Here is a 20,588-nt window from a genome sequence, read left to right on the forward strand (position 1 = left end):
TGTTTAAGCTTGTCAATTAATTTAAAATGGGAGACGAGGTCAAATGCTTTACTAAAATCCATGAAAATAATATCAGCCTGGCCGGTTTTATCAAGCACAGATGCGAAACTATGAACAACTGATGTTAGTTGCGTTACAGTAGAATATCCCTTCCTAAACCCGTGTTGAACGTTAGAAAGGATATTGTTATCGTCAAGAAAACCGATGATGAACTTGGTTATTATATGTTCTAGTAATTTGCAACAGGTTGAAGTGAGAGAGATGGGACGATAATTTGATATCAGTGATGCGTCCCCTTTCTTTAGAACAGGAACAACACGTGCAGTTTTCCACTCTGAAGGAATCACAGCTGATGACAAAGATGCGCGAAAAATAACAACCAGAAACTCGGAAAGCTTTTCGGCATACCGGCGCAAGAAAGCGTTCGGAATTTTATCAGGGCCTGGCGACGCTTTAGTTTTCAGGTTTAGGAGCAATTCTACAATGCCAGGTCTTGATATCGTAACAAAAGGCATGGTACAGGGCGTTTCAAAAGGACCGTGTTCACCACTTGCATTAGCAAAGACACTGTGGAAGTAGCGGTTAAATTGCGTAGCAATATCGTTTTTATCTGTGATAGGCTTGCCGTCGTGCATTATTCGGTCAATAGGTTTTTTCTTTTGACATAAGTGGTTCCAAAATTTTTCAGGTGAAGTTCGAATGAAATTAGGCAGTCTGTATTCAAAGTAATGGCGCTTAGCGGTCCTCACAGCTGCATTAAGGGATAGTTGAAAAGACTGAATAATGGAACGACTGGCGCCTCCACGTTTCAAACGTTTCACTTTTCTTTTCAATTGCAGGACTTCACGTGTGATCCAGGGAGAGGCTTTGCGTGATTTTATTATTTTATTAGGGACAAAGTTTTCAAGGCAGTGAGTGCATAGTGTTTTAAATTTATTCCATAGCTCATCAGCATTACTGCCTCGGAAACTGCTGAGGCAAAAATCTAAATAATCCAACACGCTCTCATCTTTCGCACGAGAGAAGTCCTTTACATAGCAGACTTTGGCCACAGGCTTTTTGCAAACAGTATGGACTGGGAAAGAACAATGGACCAAATCATGATCGGAAATTCCCTGCTCAATTGAAACATGGTAGTCACTAATAGATCGGCTTACAAAGATAAGGTCAAGTACAGAAGAAGTACAACCTTGTACACGTGTTGGCTGCCAGATAGCATTTCTAGATAGCATTTCGCGCGTCCTGCAGGAGACTTGTATGTGACATCGCATACAAAACAAACACTCCATAGCAGACAACGCGCTTCACAACAAGCACCCCTAGTTGGGAGGGAAAGAGCATCGCCACTCACGCTCGGGGGCGGCGGCGGGGACGAGGAGGTGGTCTCCGCGGTTGCGGCGGCTACGGCCGGCTGTCCCTTGCTGGCGCGCCTGGCGGCCGCCTTGACGCTGCTCAGCTGGATGACGTTGGGCAGGTCCCCGCGGATGGGGATGCCGTGCTCCCGGTACCAGGCGGCCGACCCGTCGTCCACCACCAGCAGACGCGTCTCGTTGGGCACCGCCTTGATGCGCTCCACGATGTCCCGGTGGTTGGCGCCCTCCACGTTCACGCCGTTCACCTGCGACACACACGAGCAACCGTCAAGCGCGCTGGATGGAAACCATGGGCCGCGGGTCACCGCGAGCGCGACGTCGGCTGTTACGCCACGTTTATGGTGGGTGTAACGTCTCAATGCGACTCAGGCTATGAGGGACGCCGTAGTGGAGGGCTCCGGAAAATTTCGACCACCTGGGGTTCTTTAACGGGCACTGACATATCGCACAGTACGCGGGCCTCTAGAATTTCGCCTCCATCGAAATTGGACCGCCGCGGCCGGGATTGAAGCCGCGTTTTTCGGGTCAGCAGCCGAACGCTGTAACCACTGAGCCACCGCGGCGGCAAGGTAGGCGACGTCACTTTCACATAAGTGAGAGCTTGTGAACGAGACAGTGAACGTGTATTTCGATAAGATTGACCGGTGGGAAAGTTTATAGATACGTATTGCAGAAATTTTCTCGCTTGCGGAAAGACTAACAGGACATGTCTTTCAGCGCGAAGGAAGCAAGCAAAAGGAAGACAACACAAACACGAATGAAACGCATTCTGTGCCCTGTTGGGGCGAAGACCATGAATGCACTTCAACTAGCCCCGTTCTCCGTTTGGATTCTAATCAGTACCGACAAAGGAAACTTCTTTCGGCACATACACGCCACTGGACAGGATGCAGCGTCTGCAGCTGCTGACCACGTACCTCGACGATGGTGTCGTTGGCGCGCAGTCCGGCCGCCTCGGCGGGGCTCCCGGGGTCCACGGCGCCCACGTACTGCAGCCGGCGCTGCTTGTCCGCGTGCAGGTTGAAGCCGTAGCCGTCGAAGTCCGGTCGCCGCACCAGGTGGCAGAGGCGCGCCGCGGGGGCGCCCGCCGGCAGGGACACGCCGCCTGCCGAGGACGCCGCCGCGGGCTGCTGCGACGGCGGGGAGGCCGGCCGCGTCTGCTGCTGGTGGTCCGCAGAGCCCACGGACGAGCCGCTGTTCCTCTGAGCAGAAAGGGAGGGGACACAGGTCAATGGATAGTTCGTCGTCTCAGGGAAGCGCTGGCTGTACGAGAAGAACTACACCGTAGCATCGTCAAACATGTTCGAAGCCTTGCCAGAACATGAAACACCATTACACACAGGGTAAAGAGTGGTACAGAGTAGACTGTATACACTACCCAGGAACCCCAACCGTTCGATAGTGCAGTGCCTATCCTGTGCAAGTACAGGCGGGGGCAAAAGTCTCCGGACCACGTGTTCCTCAAACGAAGCTTACAGCTCTACTATCAGACAGCGCCTGGAGACCGCACTAGTGGAGATGAAAGAACAAAAATTTAACTTTTACCTCCACAAGTGAGGTCTCCAGCCGCCGACTAATAGCAGAGCTATCGGCTTCGTTAGAGGAACACATGGTCCGGAGACTTCTGTCCCTGAATGTACACTACACAGGAACTCCAACCGGTCAATAGTGCAGTGCCTATCCTGTGCATATACGTGGGTCACCGCGCCCTGTTCTCTTCCCGTCGGTTAAGTTTTCGGCAATGCGTACCCCTGCGCACAGTTATGCACAAACAATGCGCATCACGTACCCCCTTTACCAAAAGTAACCGAGCAACAGGTTTTTGCCTATAACGGAGCCTTTACGGAACCCCTGAAGATCGAAATGTGTCAAAACGTGAGGACAAGGGTTCACCTTACTCTACACAGATTCAGAGCTTAAGGACAGCCGTAAGTGCTTCGCTACGCGGCTAACAAACAGACCACCTGTGCCCGGTTACTTTGGGCAAAGACTGTACATGTGTAATTAGACCCACGCGTATCAGGCATGCGGGAACGAACAGGTAAACTACAATTTACGAACGAATCGACCCTTGCATCACACTCGGAACAAGAGTATAATCCTGTACGGCTCAACTGTGAAGAACGCTGAAGTGCAGAGCTCCGGATTAGTTAATAAAGTTAATTTTGAACGTTAGTGGCGTTGTAAATGGAGCCGCCGTTTCCACACGCGGAGGTTTCTGCGCGTAGCGAGCAACAGAAAGGAACTATCGCGACCGCGAGTTCGGGTAATCCAACGACTGTATACAGTTCCGTTTGTATGTTCCACTTTTATGCTATACATACAAGGGTCGGGTGAGGACATGCCGCTATGGTTGGGACCTGGCACTCAGCACGGGAGGCAACAAGAACAAACTACACTCTGAAACACAAATATGAAAAAGGATTAAGCTGTCCTCTAGCGCACTCTCTTTCATAAAATGGAATGCACTAGAGGACTGGTTACTCCCTTTTCACCCCTTTCAGTTGAGTGTATGGAATCGAAAAAAAAGAAGCCGCTTCACTCAAATGGCGCTTGATGCATAGCAGTATAAATGCCTAACGACAGGCGGGTAGAAATAGTATCGATGATGATTTGATTTGATCTGGTTTCGCTGTAATGACGCAACGGCACCTTGGCTAACGTGCTTGGTCTGCACGAGATGGAGTCGAAAACGCGATGTCAGTGCACGTTAAAGAACCCCAGGTGGTCGAAATTTCCGGAGCCCTCCACTACGGCGTCCCTCATAGCCTGGGTCGCTTTGGGACGTTAAACCCCATAAAACCTAACCTAACCAACCATTTTTTCTTGCAAGCATTTCCACCCCAAAGGAACCGCCGCAGCGGGGGATCGAACCCCGCACCTCCCGCAAGCAAGGCGGACGCTCAAACCAAGACCTACTGAACTACAGACCTGCACATTTGGCACTGCTCCAGCGCGCATGTTCTAGTTCATGCCTTTTGCCGCTAGGGAAAGGCACCTACGGGAAGCGTGGAGCTTCATTATACCTGTTGACCAAGATGGCCTCCTCCATCATTTTATTTCAAACAAGGCAGTTTCGTCGTTTGTCCACGTAATCATTAACATCCATTTATCTATGCTAGGCACGGTGGTGCTGACGAAAAGAAAGCGGATAAAAAGAAAGACGTTTTTTATGCTCATCCAGCGCGAAAAAAGTCGTTATTGTGGATATTTTTATTGCTGACGTTAAGATAGCAGAAGAAGACGAAACAAAAGTATTAAATAGCGTGCACAAAATGGCAAACGATGATGATGATGATAGCAGACGAACAGGTCAACGAGCGCCCTCAACGGCCAATAAGCTAACGAAAGTTGGCGCACGCTGCTCCATAGGACCCCGCCATATGTGCAGGTCTGTAGTTCAGTAGGTCTTGGCTCAAACAACCCCAGGTCACAGCTGCGGTCCAGTCGCGTGCCGTCATTCCCGCAGTTCCTTTGTAGGCCAAGATGCACTCGTGTATTCTGGTCAGCCAACACAAACCTCTTACCGGGAGCAGTCTGTCACCCCACGAGGTTCGTGTCTCCGTTCCCACAATCAGCACGGGAGGGGGGGGGGGGACAAGTGACAGCCAAAACAAAGCGTCCGTATTTATAGCGGCGGAAGACACGCAGCTGCGGACAGCTAAGCAACGCTCCACGTGACGCGAAGTGATTCGACGCAGAGCTCCCCTGACAGCCGTCTGTGGGGTAACCGCGACCCCTCCAAGAACAGAGTGTGGGAACCGTTCGGGTTCTGTGGGGCGACGGACTCGTCAAGCCGCCTATTGACGGCTTTTTTCCGTCGTCCTCCATCTATGTACTGCACATGGTGGAAATAAAGTCTTCTTCTTCTTCTTCTCCTTCGAAAACCACGCACAGCGCGCGTGGGGACGGCTAGTCAACCTAATTCTCGGCTTCGACAGTGGAACACACAAAGAGAAATTTATTGTGTACAAACCAAACAAATAATTCAGTACACACACAGCCGTTCTTTGCAGAATGTTAGCTCGAATACTCTAGTTTCTCGAGGTCGCGTTAGTATGAAACACAAGGCCGTTCAAGTGGGACCAGTGCGTGGTACCATTGGTACACAGATTGTGGACCACCTAATTGGCGTTGAATGTTCGGAGTGGCATCAAACGATTCAGCGCGTTACGGAGCATGCAATTACTAGTCGAATCAAAGCGTCGCTCATCACAGGGATTCGCACCGTCGACCTTTGGTTCCCCAAACAGTGACTTCTTGAAACCTCCAAAGTCCATTACGGCCAAACTGGTTTGGCTTGGTTTATGGGGTTTGACGTCCCAAAGCGACTCAGGCTATGAGGGACGCCGTAGTGAAGGGCTCCGGAAATTTCGACCACCTGCGGTTCTTTAACGTGCACTAACATCGCACAGTACGCGGGCCTCTAGAATTTCGCCTCCATCGAAATTCGACCGCCGCGGCCGGGATCGAAACCGCGTCTTTCGGTTCAGCAGCCGAGTGCTGTAATCACTGAGGCACCGCGGCGGCCTACGACCAAATTAATTGACGTAGGACATTCGAAGTGGTATCAAACAGTTTGTCGCCTTGCGTTGTATACTTCGGCAATAAAAAAGTAGATATGGCTAATGACACAATATTCGTTCGATATAGCAAACGCTCGATACTCATACGCTGATTCAGCGTTTTGCTCTTTTCTTACACTATTATTTGCTTCTTTCCTTCTCATTCTCCCTCCCCCTCCACTTTTTACAAATGAGAACTCGGCCGCTGCGCTTCAGTCTAATGAAATCCAAAGTGCTTTATTCACTTCATGAAAAAAAAAAAAAACAAGGAGAGAAAAAAGACGGCGCTTCACAACGCGTACCTCGCACTTCGCAAAACGTTCTTGGCACACATTTCTCGGCTTTCCGTACGCGCGCACAAAACGGCGATGTCGGAATCCCGCGAATGCAAGGGCGACCCCGTCCTGTTGCGTACACACACACTCCATCGGAACACCTGATCCCGCGATAAACACTGCTGCGTCGGCGCGACCTCGGAAAATGCAGCGCAGAGAAGTGTACAGATATATTCCCGCGGTATTGGAATCCGTGCCAGCACTTTATATTTTTGTGTGTGCGACAGCAAACAAACGCGCTGGACACGTTTTGGATCCTTTAGGAATTTTGTTTTCTTTTTCCTTCGGACGGCAGGCCACACGCGACCGTGATATCCCTGTTTGGATATCACGGAGAAGAATCGAACGGACGTCTTATCGCTCGGCCAAACCGCATCGGACGCATCGCGCGTATTATATTTGTCCAAGGCGTATACGCTTTCCCTGCTGAACTGAATGTACAGCAGATGTATGGCGTATACCGACTATGTATACGGTACCCGGGTTCGAACCTGACCGCGGCGGCCGCGTTTCCATGGAGGCGGAACGCAAAAGGCGCCCGTGTGCAGTGCGATGTCAGTGCACGTTACACAGCCCTCCACTAAAGCACCTCCCGTTCCTTCTTCTACTACTGCCGCGTCTTCCTCCCATCCCTCACGGCACGGTTAAGGTGTCCACCGATATGTGCGAGACAGTTAACGCGCCTTTTCATTTCCTCTCGCTCCTACGTCGCTGCCATCACCGTTTTAAGGCGAAAGCCTTTAATGGCTCACACTGTCGTGACCAAGACGTGTTAGCAAACTTTCCGCGTTTCAGATTGGTCGAAATGGTCGTGAAGTCACTGCGCGCGAATTTTGGCGGGTGTCCACCGAAATATGCGACAGTTACTGCGCAATTTCCTTCCCTCAAATACAATTTTCATTTTCTCCATTACGGCCCCTCTTTCTCTTTCTTCTTTCACTCCACTTCCTCCCTTCCTGTACTGTGCGGTTCAGGTGTCCACCGAGTGAGTGAGTGAAGAAACTTTATTTCCGCCAGAAGAAGACCCGTGCCCCTCCGAGTCCGCACGCAGGCGTCCGGGGAGGGGCAGCGTCGCAGCTGGAAGACTAGCAACGGTATAGTCGCGCAGCTTCCTGTGCCAGGCGGGTAGCGTATCGTTGTATGCTAAGGTCGGCACTTCTGAGTATGGTCTCCCATTCCTCTGCATTATTGATTCTGCCATATCCTGGGGCACTGGGGCATCTCCATAGTACGTGTTCGAGTGTAGCGGTATGCCCGCAGACCTCGCACACCTCCGCATCCTCCCTCGTGTCACCTCCTGCCCAGCTCCTCCAGAGCGGGGATGCGAAGTTTCTAGCTTGGAGTCTTCTCCAGTCATAGGCCTCAGCCGAGCTAAGCGATCTATCCGGAGGAGGATAGATACTTTTGTTCTTTTTCTGAATGTCTGTGATGCTATTAAAGGTGTTGGTTTCCTCTTTAGTGCTGAATTCGTATGAGGTGTCCACGGCTCCCCGGGGTAAAGAGGAGCGGGCGAGCCTGTGGGCGGCCTCGTTTCCAACCAGACCCGAGTGTGCTGGGGTCCAGATGATTAGATTATTGTGGGCTGGGATAAAGTCTTCTAGATATTTAGCCGCCATTTCGTGGATGCGTCCCTTGATGTAATTTCTAATTACGGCTTTGCAGTCGCTTACTACGTATTTGGTACTTGGCTGAGTTAGAGCGATCGCTATTGCAACCTCCTCCGCCACAAGGGGTTTTAAGTCAAGGTGTCTTACAACGCGTAACGTTCTGCCTGAGTCACCGACGGCTACGAAGACGGTGTCTCCTAGCGTGCCTACCGCGGCATCAGTGTAGGCCACGGTTCCCTGTGGCATCTTGCCTAGCTTAGCAGCCAGCTGTGCGACCCTGCTTTTCCTTCTGCCTTTGTCGTGGATGGGATGCATGTTTCTAGGTATGGGAGCGATAATAAGATGCTCTCTTATTTCTCTTCCCAGATCTGTTCTGGTGTTCACTGTGCTATCTACGGTTGCCCATTTCGCTAGCTCTAGGTATTTCCTTCCTGCGGGTGTGGATGTTAGCCTTTCGATTTGCGATGTTCTAACCGCTTCAGTCAGTTCTCTCCAATTGTTATGCAGGCCACCGATATTACAGAGAATTACAGCGCCATTTCCTTTCCTCAAAAAGCGTCCGAACGGGTGGTGGCATTCCGTGGACTCCCTGGCAGCGCTACAACACGCTGTCGCGTTCCACTCCTAAAGGCAAAGATTAAGCGTCATTAATTGGCAGTTAATTAATGCACCAACAGAATGTGAACAATCGCGTAGCAGAATGCAGCACTCAGGCTTTCGCCTTTCACCACTTTAGCCGCTAAAGTTCCTCGTAATTTTTTTTTCCCTTCCCAGTAGCGCTCGAACGCACGTGTTTTCCACTGAATTTCACACCGGACAAAGTACGACGGTAACACCGCACCTCGCGCGAGTTCAGGAAACGCACGCAAGCTGATAAGGCGTCCCGTAAAGGGGAGAGAGGGCGAGCTCGGAAAATCTCCACACACCGTTCTCGCGGGCAGTCACCAACCGTCGCACCCACGGTGCTAAAAAGCTATTCCAGCACCGCGGCAGCGCCTTACCTTCTCCCCGGTAGTTCTATGAAGGAAAGAAAAAAAAAGAGAATATCTCGCGCCTATATCTTGACGAGCTCCCTCAAGCTCGCGCACGAGCGTCAGACACGCGATAGCGTAAGCGGTGTGCTGTGTGTATCTTGCTGCGATTCCCATATACGGTGTTATATGGGTGCTGTGTGCTTCCCACACGGCGACGAAGCGTCACAAGAGCAGCGGGACGCTTCGCGGACGTCATCGCGGCACCTTTAAGTACGGCTGACACCGCTAAAACCCTTCTGCTCTCTTTATCCAGCTACCGATTATTTTGTTTCGTTTTTCCCGTCGACACAGAGCGAGCTAAACGCAGTTATACCTACCTCGGTGGTTAAGGCGTTCGGCTACTGAGCACGAGGACGCGAAAACGGCCGTCTACAGTCCAGACTACAACACAAATCTGTTCCAGCGAAATAAGCGTGAAGAAGGGTAAAAAGATTCAGGAGATTCAGGAAAAGATTCGGCCGCGCAGGCGGCAATAGCCCGACAATACTAAACCCCCAACCCCCACTCCTAATCCTTCTGCGTCCTGGAGCAATCCACGCAAAAAAGGTGTTTCAATTCTGCTGCTCTGCGCAGGGCCATATTTCGTTCAAGGACTGCTGAACGCTCAAGACGACAATTGCCGATGAAGAGCTTCACACCTCTAATCGCAACCGGGAACCTAACTCCAACAGCTAGAATGTTAACTACTAAATCTGATTTACAACCTGCATGTATAGTTGCCAACACGTCTTAGCTGATTTGTGACGAGCGCGCCAACGGTGTCAACAGACATCTATAGAATAGCGCGTATACCGCCACTCCTATACCACGTAGGGCGAGCGGAAACGGTATCGATACAGCAGGTCTACTCTCAGCTGGCCGGCAGCTGGCGCCACCTGGCGATCTCAGGACGGTCTGCGCATGTGCAGAGACTGCGCGCGATACGCGGTAGCGGTATGTGCTACGGTAAATTTCTAGTACTACGCTGAAACATTTTTTTAACTAAAAAAAGAAATATTTTTTAACAAACATCGGTGAAACGCCTAGCGAGTTTCAGCAAACCGTCACCGTATACTGGCACCCAACACCGGTATCGCCAGCGGCTAAAAGCGCATGCGCCATAAGCCCCGGGTGGCGATATAGTATAACGGTGTTCGGTAACTGTATTCTGAAACTTTACAGTATACAGTATAGAAGTGTTACACCTCCACACTGTTCCAATGAACACAACCTCTCTTGGACATCCTGCGGACATCTTGAACGTCCGTAAGACGTCCAAGAGAGTTTCAATGCCCATTGGGCGTCCTTATAGCGCGTTTCTTTTTTTTTTATTTTTACCCCTTTCCCTCTCTCTCGGGCGTTAGCACGTGCCAGTGGAGGAAAGTGTGCAACGCTGCACCGTCACAGCAATGGGCGGATTTCGGCCTCGCGGGAAAACCCTGCCTCGAGACCGCGATAAGCGACCGGACACCCGGATGCGGGTCGAGCGAACGATCAGGCCTCTTCCCCGCCGATTGATCGAACGTTTCACTCGAAAGGCGCTGCAACGCAACAGTGGGCGACCCCCCCTCGGACGACAGCTGTTTCTAAAGAGCCAGGCTGACTCGACCCGGTTCCCTGAGGATATCACGGCAACGAGTGCAGACGCTGCAGAACCCACGCAAAACGGAGACAATGAACTAAAGAGGCCAGCCGATATCTACACCGATTGCGCACGCGTAGGGAAACAAAGGGCACATGAAGCGTGGTTTGCGTAAAAAAAAATGCCATTCTTTTCCTAGTGGTGAAGGAGTTCACGCCGCCAGCTGTGCAGCTCCTCATTCCCACCAATTAGAGCGCTCAACACATCGCCATGGGCGAACCCACGACTATGTGTCAGGATATCGTGGGCGGCTTGATGGTTGGTTGGGGCCGGGGGGGGGGGGGGGGGGGGGGATGTGGTCAAAATCATCGCCGCCGCATTGCGACCTTTTCTGAAAAACTGAGCCGCCTTGCCTAAATCTGCTGCAAAAGATGAAGAAACGCAAGGCATGCACGAACTTTGTGACACTATGCCACCAACGATGACGCCGTTTACAGTGCAGAAAACAAACATCCCTATCCGCATTTCCTCACTTCTGTCTCCATCTCCCTCAAACAGCTCTCGCCCCGTAGAGGTCCTCAGCCGCACCCTCTGCGGCGACCCAGTGGTTACAGCGTTCGGCTACCGAGTCGGAGTACCCGGGTCTGAACCCGGTCCCGTTTCGATGGAAACGAAACGTACAGCCTTTGTCAAAAGTAACCAGGCTGCATGGTTTGCTTCTAGCCTGTATAGTGGAGCCCCTGTGGCTTTCCTGAAGTACAAAAGCTGTTGGAAGGTAAGAAGACCCCCAGTCTTCACCTTTAACGACCATTTCAGCTTCAGGGAAGCTGTAAGGGCTCCACTGTACGAGCTAGAAGCAAACCATGCAGCCTGGTTACTTTTGACAAAGACTGTACAAGGCGCCCGAGCGCTGTGCGATGTCAGCGCACGTTAAAGATCTCCAAGCGGCCGAAATTACGAAGTAGCCGTCCACCATACGGCTCCTCTTGATCCTTTCCCTCCCGGCGCGGTGTATATAGGTGTTCGCCGAGAAGTGAGACAGTTACTGCGCCTTTACTTTCGCCACAAATTATTAATTCATTTATCCGCAGCCCCGGGCGAGCGCACAGACAGGGGGTACAAGACAAAAATTAGAGATCACTGCAGCGACCCGCATTGGGAGAGTGAGAAAGCACTGACGCCTCCTCGGCACTCGTCGCCTGTCTTCATCATTTTCTTTTTGTTCGTTAATTAATTTAACAAATTAGTTAGTGTAATTGTGTTTTAATTAAAGATCGATTTATTTACTCTGATTATACCTTCTTTTATCTCAACCATTCGGTTTTTCAAATTTGACGCCGTGGTTGCTTTGCTTTCCTGTCCACTTACTATATCCCCGTGCAGCCTATTCAACCGTCCAATGGTTTCTGCGGATAACTAATTAATCTATGTCAACGAAATTTCTTGTTCGATCAATTATCACTCATCAAATGCAACTCAATTCACTTCAAACCATTTACACTCGTTTGCCTATTATTGCACTATTTTGCCGTCCACGGCTGTTTTCCCGGCCACTCACTATATCGACATCCACGCTATTTCGACGTTTTTACATTTTTGGCTCTAATTAATTGACCAATCATCCTATCGACATATGTTTTCTTTGTGCAGCATCTTCACATAATCCTCTTTCGATTACAGCCACTCGCTTGACGCTACCTCTTCTGAGAACGTCACAACTACTGCGGACACGTCTTCCCAGCTGACATAATTGTTTTTGTGCAGCATCCTCACATCACCCTCTTTCGATTACAGCCACTCGCTTGATGCTACCTCTTCTGAGAACGTCACAACTACTGCGGACACGTCTTGAAGGCACATTTTGCAGAAATGTTTTGGTGACACAACCCCACCGGCATAGCCTAGAAATGGTTTCGCATTAACAAGACCAGGCAGGACATTCCACGCGTAGGCTAATTCAAACGGCGCACGCGTGGTCTGGGAATGCAGGAACGTCCATTCAGTGTAGAGAGAAAAAGACATTAGGCCGACGGGACGGCTAAACGAGCGGCGGAGGAGAATCGGGTCACCTTGAACGCGGGTTTACTCTTTCTTCCTCCGCCAAAGGCAAACGAAACCGAGCAGAAACAATGGAGAGGGGAGGAGGGTCGGAATGCCAGGACCGCAACAGCGGCAGCGGCGGAGAGATAAGGGGGACCGCGCGTATCTTCTTCGGCTGCATGCCGAGCTCGAGACAATGTCCCCCCCGCGATAACCGCCGCCGCCAACGCGTCGGGGGCGCGGAGAAACAGGGACGGCGACTCGGGAGAAAAGTAAAACCCCGGCAGGATAACGAGAGCGACCCGGGGCAAACGAAACGGCAGGGGGTGTATGCATACAGGGAGCGACCCGCAGATAAGACGCAGGTGGTGCCCGTGCACCGCCAACTGAGGGGGCGTTGCTTTGCAGTTATTGCCCAAGTGGCCGCAAAACACTCCCGGTAATTCTGTGACAAAGCCGATCCGAAGCGCCGGCCCCCGTTCTGATGTACGGAATGTATACAGTCAGCGCCACACTTATCTGGAGCGCTCCTCGAGCAATAGTCGACAATGGAGAGTTTTAGCGCAGCCGTACGCGCAAATACGGCAGCGCGTTGCCGTTGCTATTGGCTGATTACATATATAGTCGTATATACAACTCAAGCAAGAAGCGGCGAATGCCCTTCAAGGGAGGCTCGGCCAGCCAATGGCGTTGAAATCGCAGGTGGCGGCAAATGAACGGGGAATAACCATGCCCGATTCGGCTTAATTGGACGAAAATCGGTCGACGGCATCGGCTGGACGGTCGTCCTTTAAGGGACACCTGCCGCTTCTTGAGTTGCACCCGACCACAGCCACACTTGCCGCACGGAAGTAATTACCCTAAGTTACCCTGTTTACCGTACGGCGATGCTAAAACTATCTTACAGAAACTAATTTTAGACAGCAGTCACTGGTTTTCCGGTAAAGTGCTCGCCCCCCACGAGGCCCTTAGTTCTACGTGTTTCCTACCTCTACGCAAGCTTTCCGTCTATAACCGATCACGCCAAGTGTGGGCGGTGGAAAAAAAAATTTCCGATCCCACCACAGTACCAGTCCACCCAGTGGCAGCTGTCCAGCAGGAAATAAGAGCCAGGCAGCACGCTTGAAATTCAGGCGTGTCTACTGAACTGAAAGTTTCCTCTGGTGGTGGTGTAAAACATTTATTTATACTATATACAGAAGTATTGCTTGGACCGTGCCTGAAGGGCCCGGCCCTCACAATCACTGGGAGCGGTCCCTAGTCCGGGACCCCTGTGGCCTCCGCGGCGGCCCGGGCTCTTGTCACCAGGGCTCGTTGGTCCTGGAGAGTTGAGCAGCCGAGCAGGGCAGCCTCCCAGTCCTCTCGGGTGGGGTGGGAAAGCAGGATTGGCAGGGCATGCCCACACCATGTGATCATACGTGTCCGCAAACACTTCCCCACAGTGTGGACACTCGCCCGAAAAGGCCGAATTGAAATGTTTGAGCACTGCCGGGCACAGTACCGTGTTGGTGTAGAGGCGAAGTAGCCAACGCTCCTCTGCCTTCTTGAGGCCTTTACAGGGGGGTGGGTATCGGCCGTGAGCGTCTTGATACAGGAGAGAGATCTCCCGAAAAGTAATAGCCGGATTAAAATCAGTAGCCGGATCAGGCGGCGAGAGAGGCGATGCCCGGTGGTTAAGCGCGCGGGCGGTAGTGTCCGCTACCTTATTTCCCTCTATCCCCGCATGTGCTGGGGCCCAGATGATGCTTCTGAACTATACGCCTGCCATAAAACAGGACCGGTCGACCGTGTTTACATAGGTATAAAAGGCGGGGCACCAGAAATTGCACTGATGCGGCGTTCATAGAGTCAGCGACGAACGCGCATGCGCAGACGCGTGCGCAGCGGCACAGCGCACCCAGTTCGAGGTGTAGGCGCTTAGTAACGATGACTTTTTTTATTCCCAATTCTCAGTCCAACGCGCATCGCAACGAAGTGCTTCGCGGGAATATGCATGAACGGCTATTGCTGCCGCGATATCTCAGCATATTACATACCTGCTGGCGCGAAAATTACCTACGACCGGTATGATCTTCATGCGGTCACCACAGCCTGTATTTTCGCGAGGGGCGGCCAGTCGCACATTTCCATCATCATCATCAGCCTGACTACGCCCACTGAAGGTCAAACGCCTCTCCCATGTCTCTCCAATTAACCCTGTCCTTCGCCAGCTGCGGCCACCGTATCCCCGCAAAGTTCTTAATCTCATCCCCTTTCTGCCGTACCCTGCTACGCTTGCCTTCTCTTGGAATCCACTCCGTTGTTAAAGACCAGCGCTTATCTTGCCTTCTCATTACATGCCCTGCCCAAGCCCGCTTCTTCCTCTTGATTTCGACGATATCATTAACCCGCGTTTGTTCCCTCACCCACTCTGCCCGCTTCCGATCTCTTAACGTAATACTTATCATTATTCTTTATAGCTGGCTGCGTTGTCCGTAACTTAATCTAAACCCTCTTTGTTAGCCTCGGCGTTTCTGCCCCATAGGTGAGTACCGGTGAGATACAGCTGTTGTATACTTTTCTCCAGAGGGATATAGGTAAAGTCGCACATTCTACAGGCACGCAAATTCCGGCCGATCGTGGTTAGACGAGGCTGCGCGCGATGTCGCCACCGACACCGCGGAGGCCATACAGTCCAGGCGGGGCAGCGTATACCAGTACAGAGCGGTGCAGAGTCACGGCGAAACCCTCTCCGGAATCTCCTACATTGCGCAATCGCGCGCCGCTGATTACAGAAACCGCGCCGGTTAACGAGTCCCATGACGAGCCCGTACAGACGCACGTCTAAGCTGCGCTATAGACCAGATTTTTGAGCCTCTCCTGGGCGCGGCCATTTTGCACCGACTGGCGCGCCGCGGTGCGGGCGTTTCTTTGGGGACTGCGGGGCTGCGGCAGTTCCGCGGCCGCGCCTGCATATAGCCGCGCTTCGGGCGCTAAAAAAGCATTGTCGAGCATACTTCCGCTGCGTGGCTGTGTTGCAGGAAGTATTTACGTTATCAAAGCGATAGCATTGACGCGTTTTAATGGCATTTAGTTTGACATTCAGGTTAATTGTGCCGGCGCTTAGAACGCGCTCGTGCTTATATCGAATTCCGTCTTGGTGCTCCACCGCAAAGAAACTTTTCATTCAATATCAAGAATTAGGTGTGCGGCTAGTATGCAGTTCCAATTCCCATGCACTCTTATTCCTTCCTGCCGGCCATAAAGCCCCCCCCCCCCCCCCCCCTTCCACAAACGGCTTTCTTGTTGTCGCGCCAGTTTATCAACAAATTACCGCTGTGAGCTCAACTGAGTCGCAGCGCCAACGGAAAACAAATTTTGTCATGGTTTATGCAACCTGGTGCATAAAAACGTACTTTCGCTTAATTTATAAAAGCTTGAATAGATATGAGCAGCTAATCCAGCTTTCACTAATTCTGAGGTCCGAAGTCGCGTTATGTTATTCAGGAGCTCTCGCCGCGTGTGAGAGCGTTGCGTAGGCGTTTGGCTAAGTGTGGAAAATGTAATGAAATCGCGCATATTTTCCTATGAATAATGTAGATACCGCACCGCTGCGGTGGCTCAGTGGTTACGGCTCTCTGCTCTGGCCCAAAAGACGCGGGTTCGATCCCGGCCGCGGCGGCCGAATTTCGAAGGAGGCGAAATTCTAGAGGCGCGTGTACTGTGCGATGTCAGTGCACGTTAAAGAACCCCAGGTGGTCGAAATTTCCGGAGCCCTTCACTACGGCTTCCCTCATAGCCTGAGTCGCTTTGGAACGTAAAACCTTAATAAACCAAACCAAGCTAAGGTAGATACCAACAGCAGAAAGATACTATAGATAAACCTTTACCCCCCAGATACCTCTGACATGTGTGCGGAAAAAGCAGCTGAAATCGGTAGCGGTCGTGCTTACAATCCTGTGCATGAAATGTTCTGAATGGGAACAAGAGCAAGCTCAGCGCAAGGATGCTGAACACGTACTGGTGATCGAAAACACGCGCTCCGTCGGGACAACCTTCAGTCTGCAGCTCGCCTATCCAGTTACTACTCCACTGAGTCAAGTCAATAGATCTACATTCTAATGCATAATATTATCATAGATGATATCGCACGTAAAAGGCGACAACAAACGACACGACAGCGCAGAAATCTGCTTCGAAGTGCCGGTTTCCAGTCCGTACACTACCTGGTCGACTACCCTCGGATGTCACGTTAACGAGTAACTGCGCACAAGATAACCGCAGCACTGTCTGGAAGAGGGAAAATGTGAGTAGTGACGCACAGCACACACCCTCATACGTTAGCTGATGGAGCACAAAACGGCAGAAGCGAACACGTAAACATGCGTTCTATGCGCGGCGCCGGCGCGACCCGCAGTCCCTCGGGCCGCGCGCGCCGACAGATGGCGACTGGCGTCGAGAGTAGGCGCCCGTCCGCAGCCTGCGTGCGAGGGTAAAAAAATCTGGTCTATAGCCGTACATATAGCACCCGAGCGAAACGTCGGCGGCCACGTCGCCGATGAGCCGATCCGCGCTTAGAACGCGACGCATCGGCCATGCATGCGAGCAGAGAAAGCGCATGTTTCGGGTAAATGCAGACAGACAAAGCCGTGAGCCGAACGGCGATTAATGAGTGCGCCGGTATAGATCTGTCAATCAGCGAATAAAAAAGGCACGTCGATATCGGACTGCTGTACAGAACCAAGTACCCTTTCTGAATGCACTGGGATATCATTCGTTTCCGAGTCGAAACGAGCTGCTACAACGCAAAATGAAAAAATACATATATCTGTATTTAGATCAAGTGCTTCACGTCATTCCTGTGCCTCACGGACGCTTAAAGGGGGCCTCTTCCGAACACTGTGTACCAAACCTGAAAAAAGGCTGGTCGTCCAGCCGAAACGCCGTGTATATAATAAACGCTGTATTGGTTTTCATTTTCTGGTGATTTATCCTTAGTTATTAATCGGGTGGCAAAAAATCATCGTTATATGTACGTTTTTTTTTTTTGTCAGAAGGAAAGGAAAGCCGAACGGTTTTATCGGATTACACCTCAACCGCGCCGTGAGGAAACGGGGGGGGGGGGAGCAAAAGAAGGAAGAGAGAAAAAGGCTCCGTAATCGAGGGCTAAGCATTAATGTCGACCATTTTGGAGTTGAAGCTTCAACGTGCACACCGACATCGCACAGCACACGGTCGTCTGTTAGGGCTTAGCACCCCCCCCCCCCCTCCCCCCATTGAAACGCGGCCGGGATTTCAACCCGAGTCAAGTCAGCCGAACGCCGTAACCACTGAGCCACCGCACCCAGAAGCGAGAACAGGACTGCCAAATACACCCTGGAGGCAGAACGCGACACCAAAAAGGGCGTGGCGCCGTACACCTCGAAATGCCGGCAATCTGCTGCCGAGTGCGCGGGCAGAGAGAATTGCCGAGCGTCAGTCTCGTACGCAACATCGCGCGTGCCTGGCTACTATTGCACGTACAGACGTCCGTGCCACCCTCCCTTTATCTGCGCGCATTTGCACTCTTTGTCTTTCACGTGAACGAGGCGTGATGTTCGCTGCGTAACCCAAGTCGAGGTGGATGAACACGAGGCTCTCCAACTCTCCTTTGTTTCGCAGTCTGCCGACGCACGCAGTCGGCGCCCGAGAATCGGAAGCCCAACCAGTCGCAGTAGCGGTCAAAGCAGTTAAAGCGTGTGAGCGGTCCTGTGACGGCCAGTGTGCACGGGTACTCCTAGATGTCTACTCTTGCACTGCATCGTCAATTCACTTTATCATGCCGCACCTAATGTCTACCTTACACCTGATATTCCCCGATCAACCAGGAGCCATCACAGCCTTAATGTTAAGCCATACTTCGCCCATACTAATAATTTCAAACACAGCTTTTTTTCTCGTACTATCGAACATTGAAACTTAATTCCTGGCATAACGTGGTCTCTTCCATTAAACTCATTTGTAACCGCTATCGGTGCCACATGATGTTTTCTTTGTGTTGTGTTCATTGTACATTGCTTCAATGTATTAGTTACTACCTATCACATTGTTCGCGCTATGTATTCAACCATGTTAGATGTAATCTTTTTTTGTGCGTATTGTACATTGCTACTTTTCCTAATTGTTAACCCCACTCCTGCAATAGCCCCAATAGGGGCTGCAGTATGTAAAAATAAATAAATAAATAAATAAATAAATAAATAAATAAATATACGCACAGCATTGCACGTGGTCTGGACCTGCCCTTCCTATAACGACCCGAACAGAAATGAAGAATCCTGGAAGACCTTATTACTCAACCACTAAGCTGAAGAGCAACGCAAAGTCATCGGTCTCGCCCTGACCGCCGCCGAGTCCCAAGGGATCCCGGCCGACGGTTAGGAGAATGAATGGGGGTTTAGAGTGTTCGTCCTGTCTTTCTGTCGTCCCGTCTTTTGCGCCAAAATATGCCTGTGAAGTAGGCTAAAACCTTCTCACCCGTCATTTCTGATGGGCGCGAATAAAAGTTATTTCTCTCTCTCCATCATGAAAATCGGTTTCCGCGCATTGCGTTGGTACCGTTCTGTTGGTACCTGTCTGTTGGTATACCGTTCTGTTATTGCCTTTCTGTTGGTGCCGTTCAAAACTGAATCTGAAACTGCCTGATTGGCATTATCCGTACAGAGGAAAAAAAAAACAATTTGGAGCAAGGAAAAATGTCCACCTTGCACTCACTCTCGCGGATTACAATCACTGGTTGAATGCCAAAAGATGTTCCCCTTTGATATTGGAGCCACCTGTACGCTGCTGGGACCGTCGCTGGCAAGACGACGTGGTGTAATATACACTCTTAACACGCATACGCCTATGTGGGAATAAAAAAGGGAGTAATGTGTCCCCTAGCGAACTCCCGTTTACAAAGAGGACTGCACTTTTCAGACAGTATATGATTTATTTGGTTTATGGGGGTTTAACTTCCCGAAGCGGCTCAGGCTATGAGAGACGCCGTAGTGGAGGGCTCCGGAAATTTCCACCACCTGGTGTTCTTTAACGTGCACTGACATCGCACAGTACACGGGCCTCTGGAATTTCGCCTTATATGAGATGAAGACGAGGCACATCAGAGATGTTCCGTGCCGTAACCGGACAAAGCTCCCGATGAGTCGCAGGACTGCGCACATGAGCTAGCGCCCTCTATCTCGCCTATAGTGCATGCTTGCACTTTCGAGAAACGCCGCGTATGCCACAGGTCCGTTCTCCGCCCACTGACTTAACCATTCATATGACTTGCGATGAAGTCCAGCGCACAAGCGGACGAGTCTCAAGCAGTAGCGCCAACTGTAGACGTTCCATCGCGGTGCACCTTTCAACTGCGGCTGTCCAGTGGTCGCAGGCAAATTTCAGCTGCACAATACGGGCCCTACGCTGCGTCCGCCTTAAGTTCTTAAAATGAGGGAAAGCAAAAATGAAAAAAAAAATTACAGGAGTGCACTTATGTCTGCTTAAGAGCGGAAATGCGGGAGCCCATCCCTGTCCTCATTTTCTCCCTACATTTTTTTAACCTTTTTTGTTTTGTTTTGTTTTTCCTTTCCTTTCTGTTTTGTTGTATTTTATATTTGTTTTCAGATCACTCCGGCGACCCGCATTGGAGCAAAGCGAAAGCAAAACGCCGCACACTATGTCGACGTCCGTGGCTGCTCTGACGTCCATGCACCATATCGACGTCCAAGGCTATTTTGACGTCTAAGTGTATTTTTCGCGCTTAATTTAACTACTTAAGCGACATCAATGAATTTTTTCCCACGTCAACATTTCATCACACACTGTCTTTCGCAATCCCACTTTCACACATTTGTCTTCAGAGAACGACGTAATCGTGCGGACGAGATTTGTGGACACGTTTGGCTGACGCGGCAGAGCCACAAAGGCTCTCGCATTAAAAAAAAATACAGGGGGGGTGGGAGAGGGAGGAAGGAAGGGGGAACCACGGCTGGCCTATTTCTGGAAATTGCCTTCGCGTGTCAAAATATACGCTTTCGGCAGAGGCTATCTCGGCACGCAATCTGTGCCCGCTGG

The 20,588-nt window shown here is 51.1% G+C and overlaps 1 protein-coding gene across 1 annotated transcript in view; it reads right to left on the bottom strand.

Moving 5' to 3' along the window:
• LOC149367028 (putative PDZ domain-containing protein PDZK1P1) overlaps positions 1-20,588 on the bottom strand; it is a 108,134-nt gene that overhangs the window by 10,157 nt on the left and 77,389 nt on the right. Inside the window, exons 2-3 of the mRNA XM_089553639.1 lie at positions 2,291-2,575; positions 1,352-1,618 (exon numbers count right to left, since the gene is read on the bottom strand). Of these exons, the coding sequence (XP_089409765.1) occupies positions 1,352-1,618; positions 2,291-2,575 (552 nt within the window). The remainder of the gene's footprint in view (positions 1-1,351; positions 1,619-2,290; positions 2,576-20,588) is intronic.

This window comes from Amblyomma mixtum, chromosome 1, assembly GCF_055824585.1.
Source record: "Amblyomma mixtum isolate Tamu chromosome 1, ASM5582458v1, whole genome shotgun sequence".
In the NCBI taxonomy this organism is placed as follows: Eukaryota; Metazoa; Arthropoda; class Arachnida; order Ixodida; family Ixodidae; genus Amblyomma; species Amblyomma mixtum.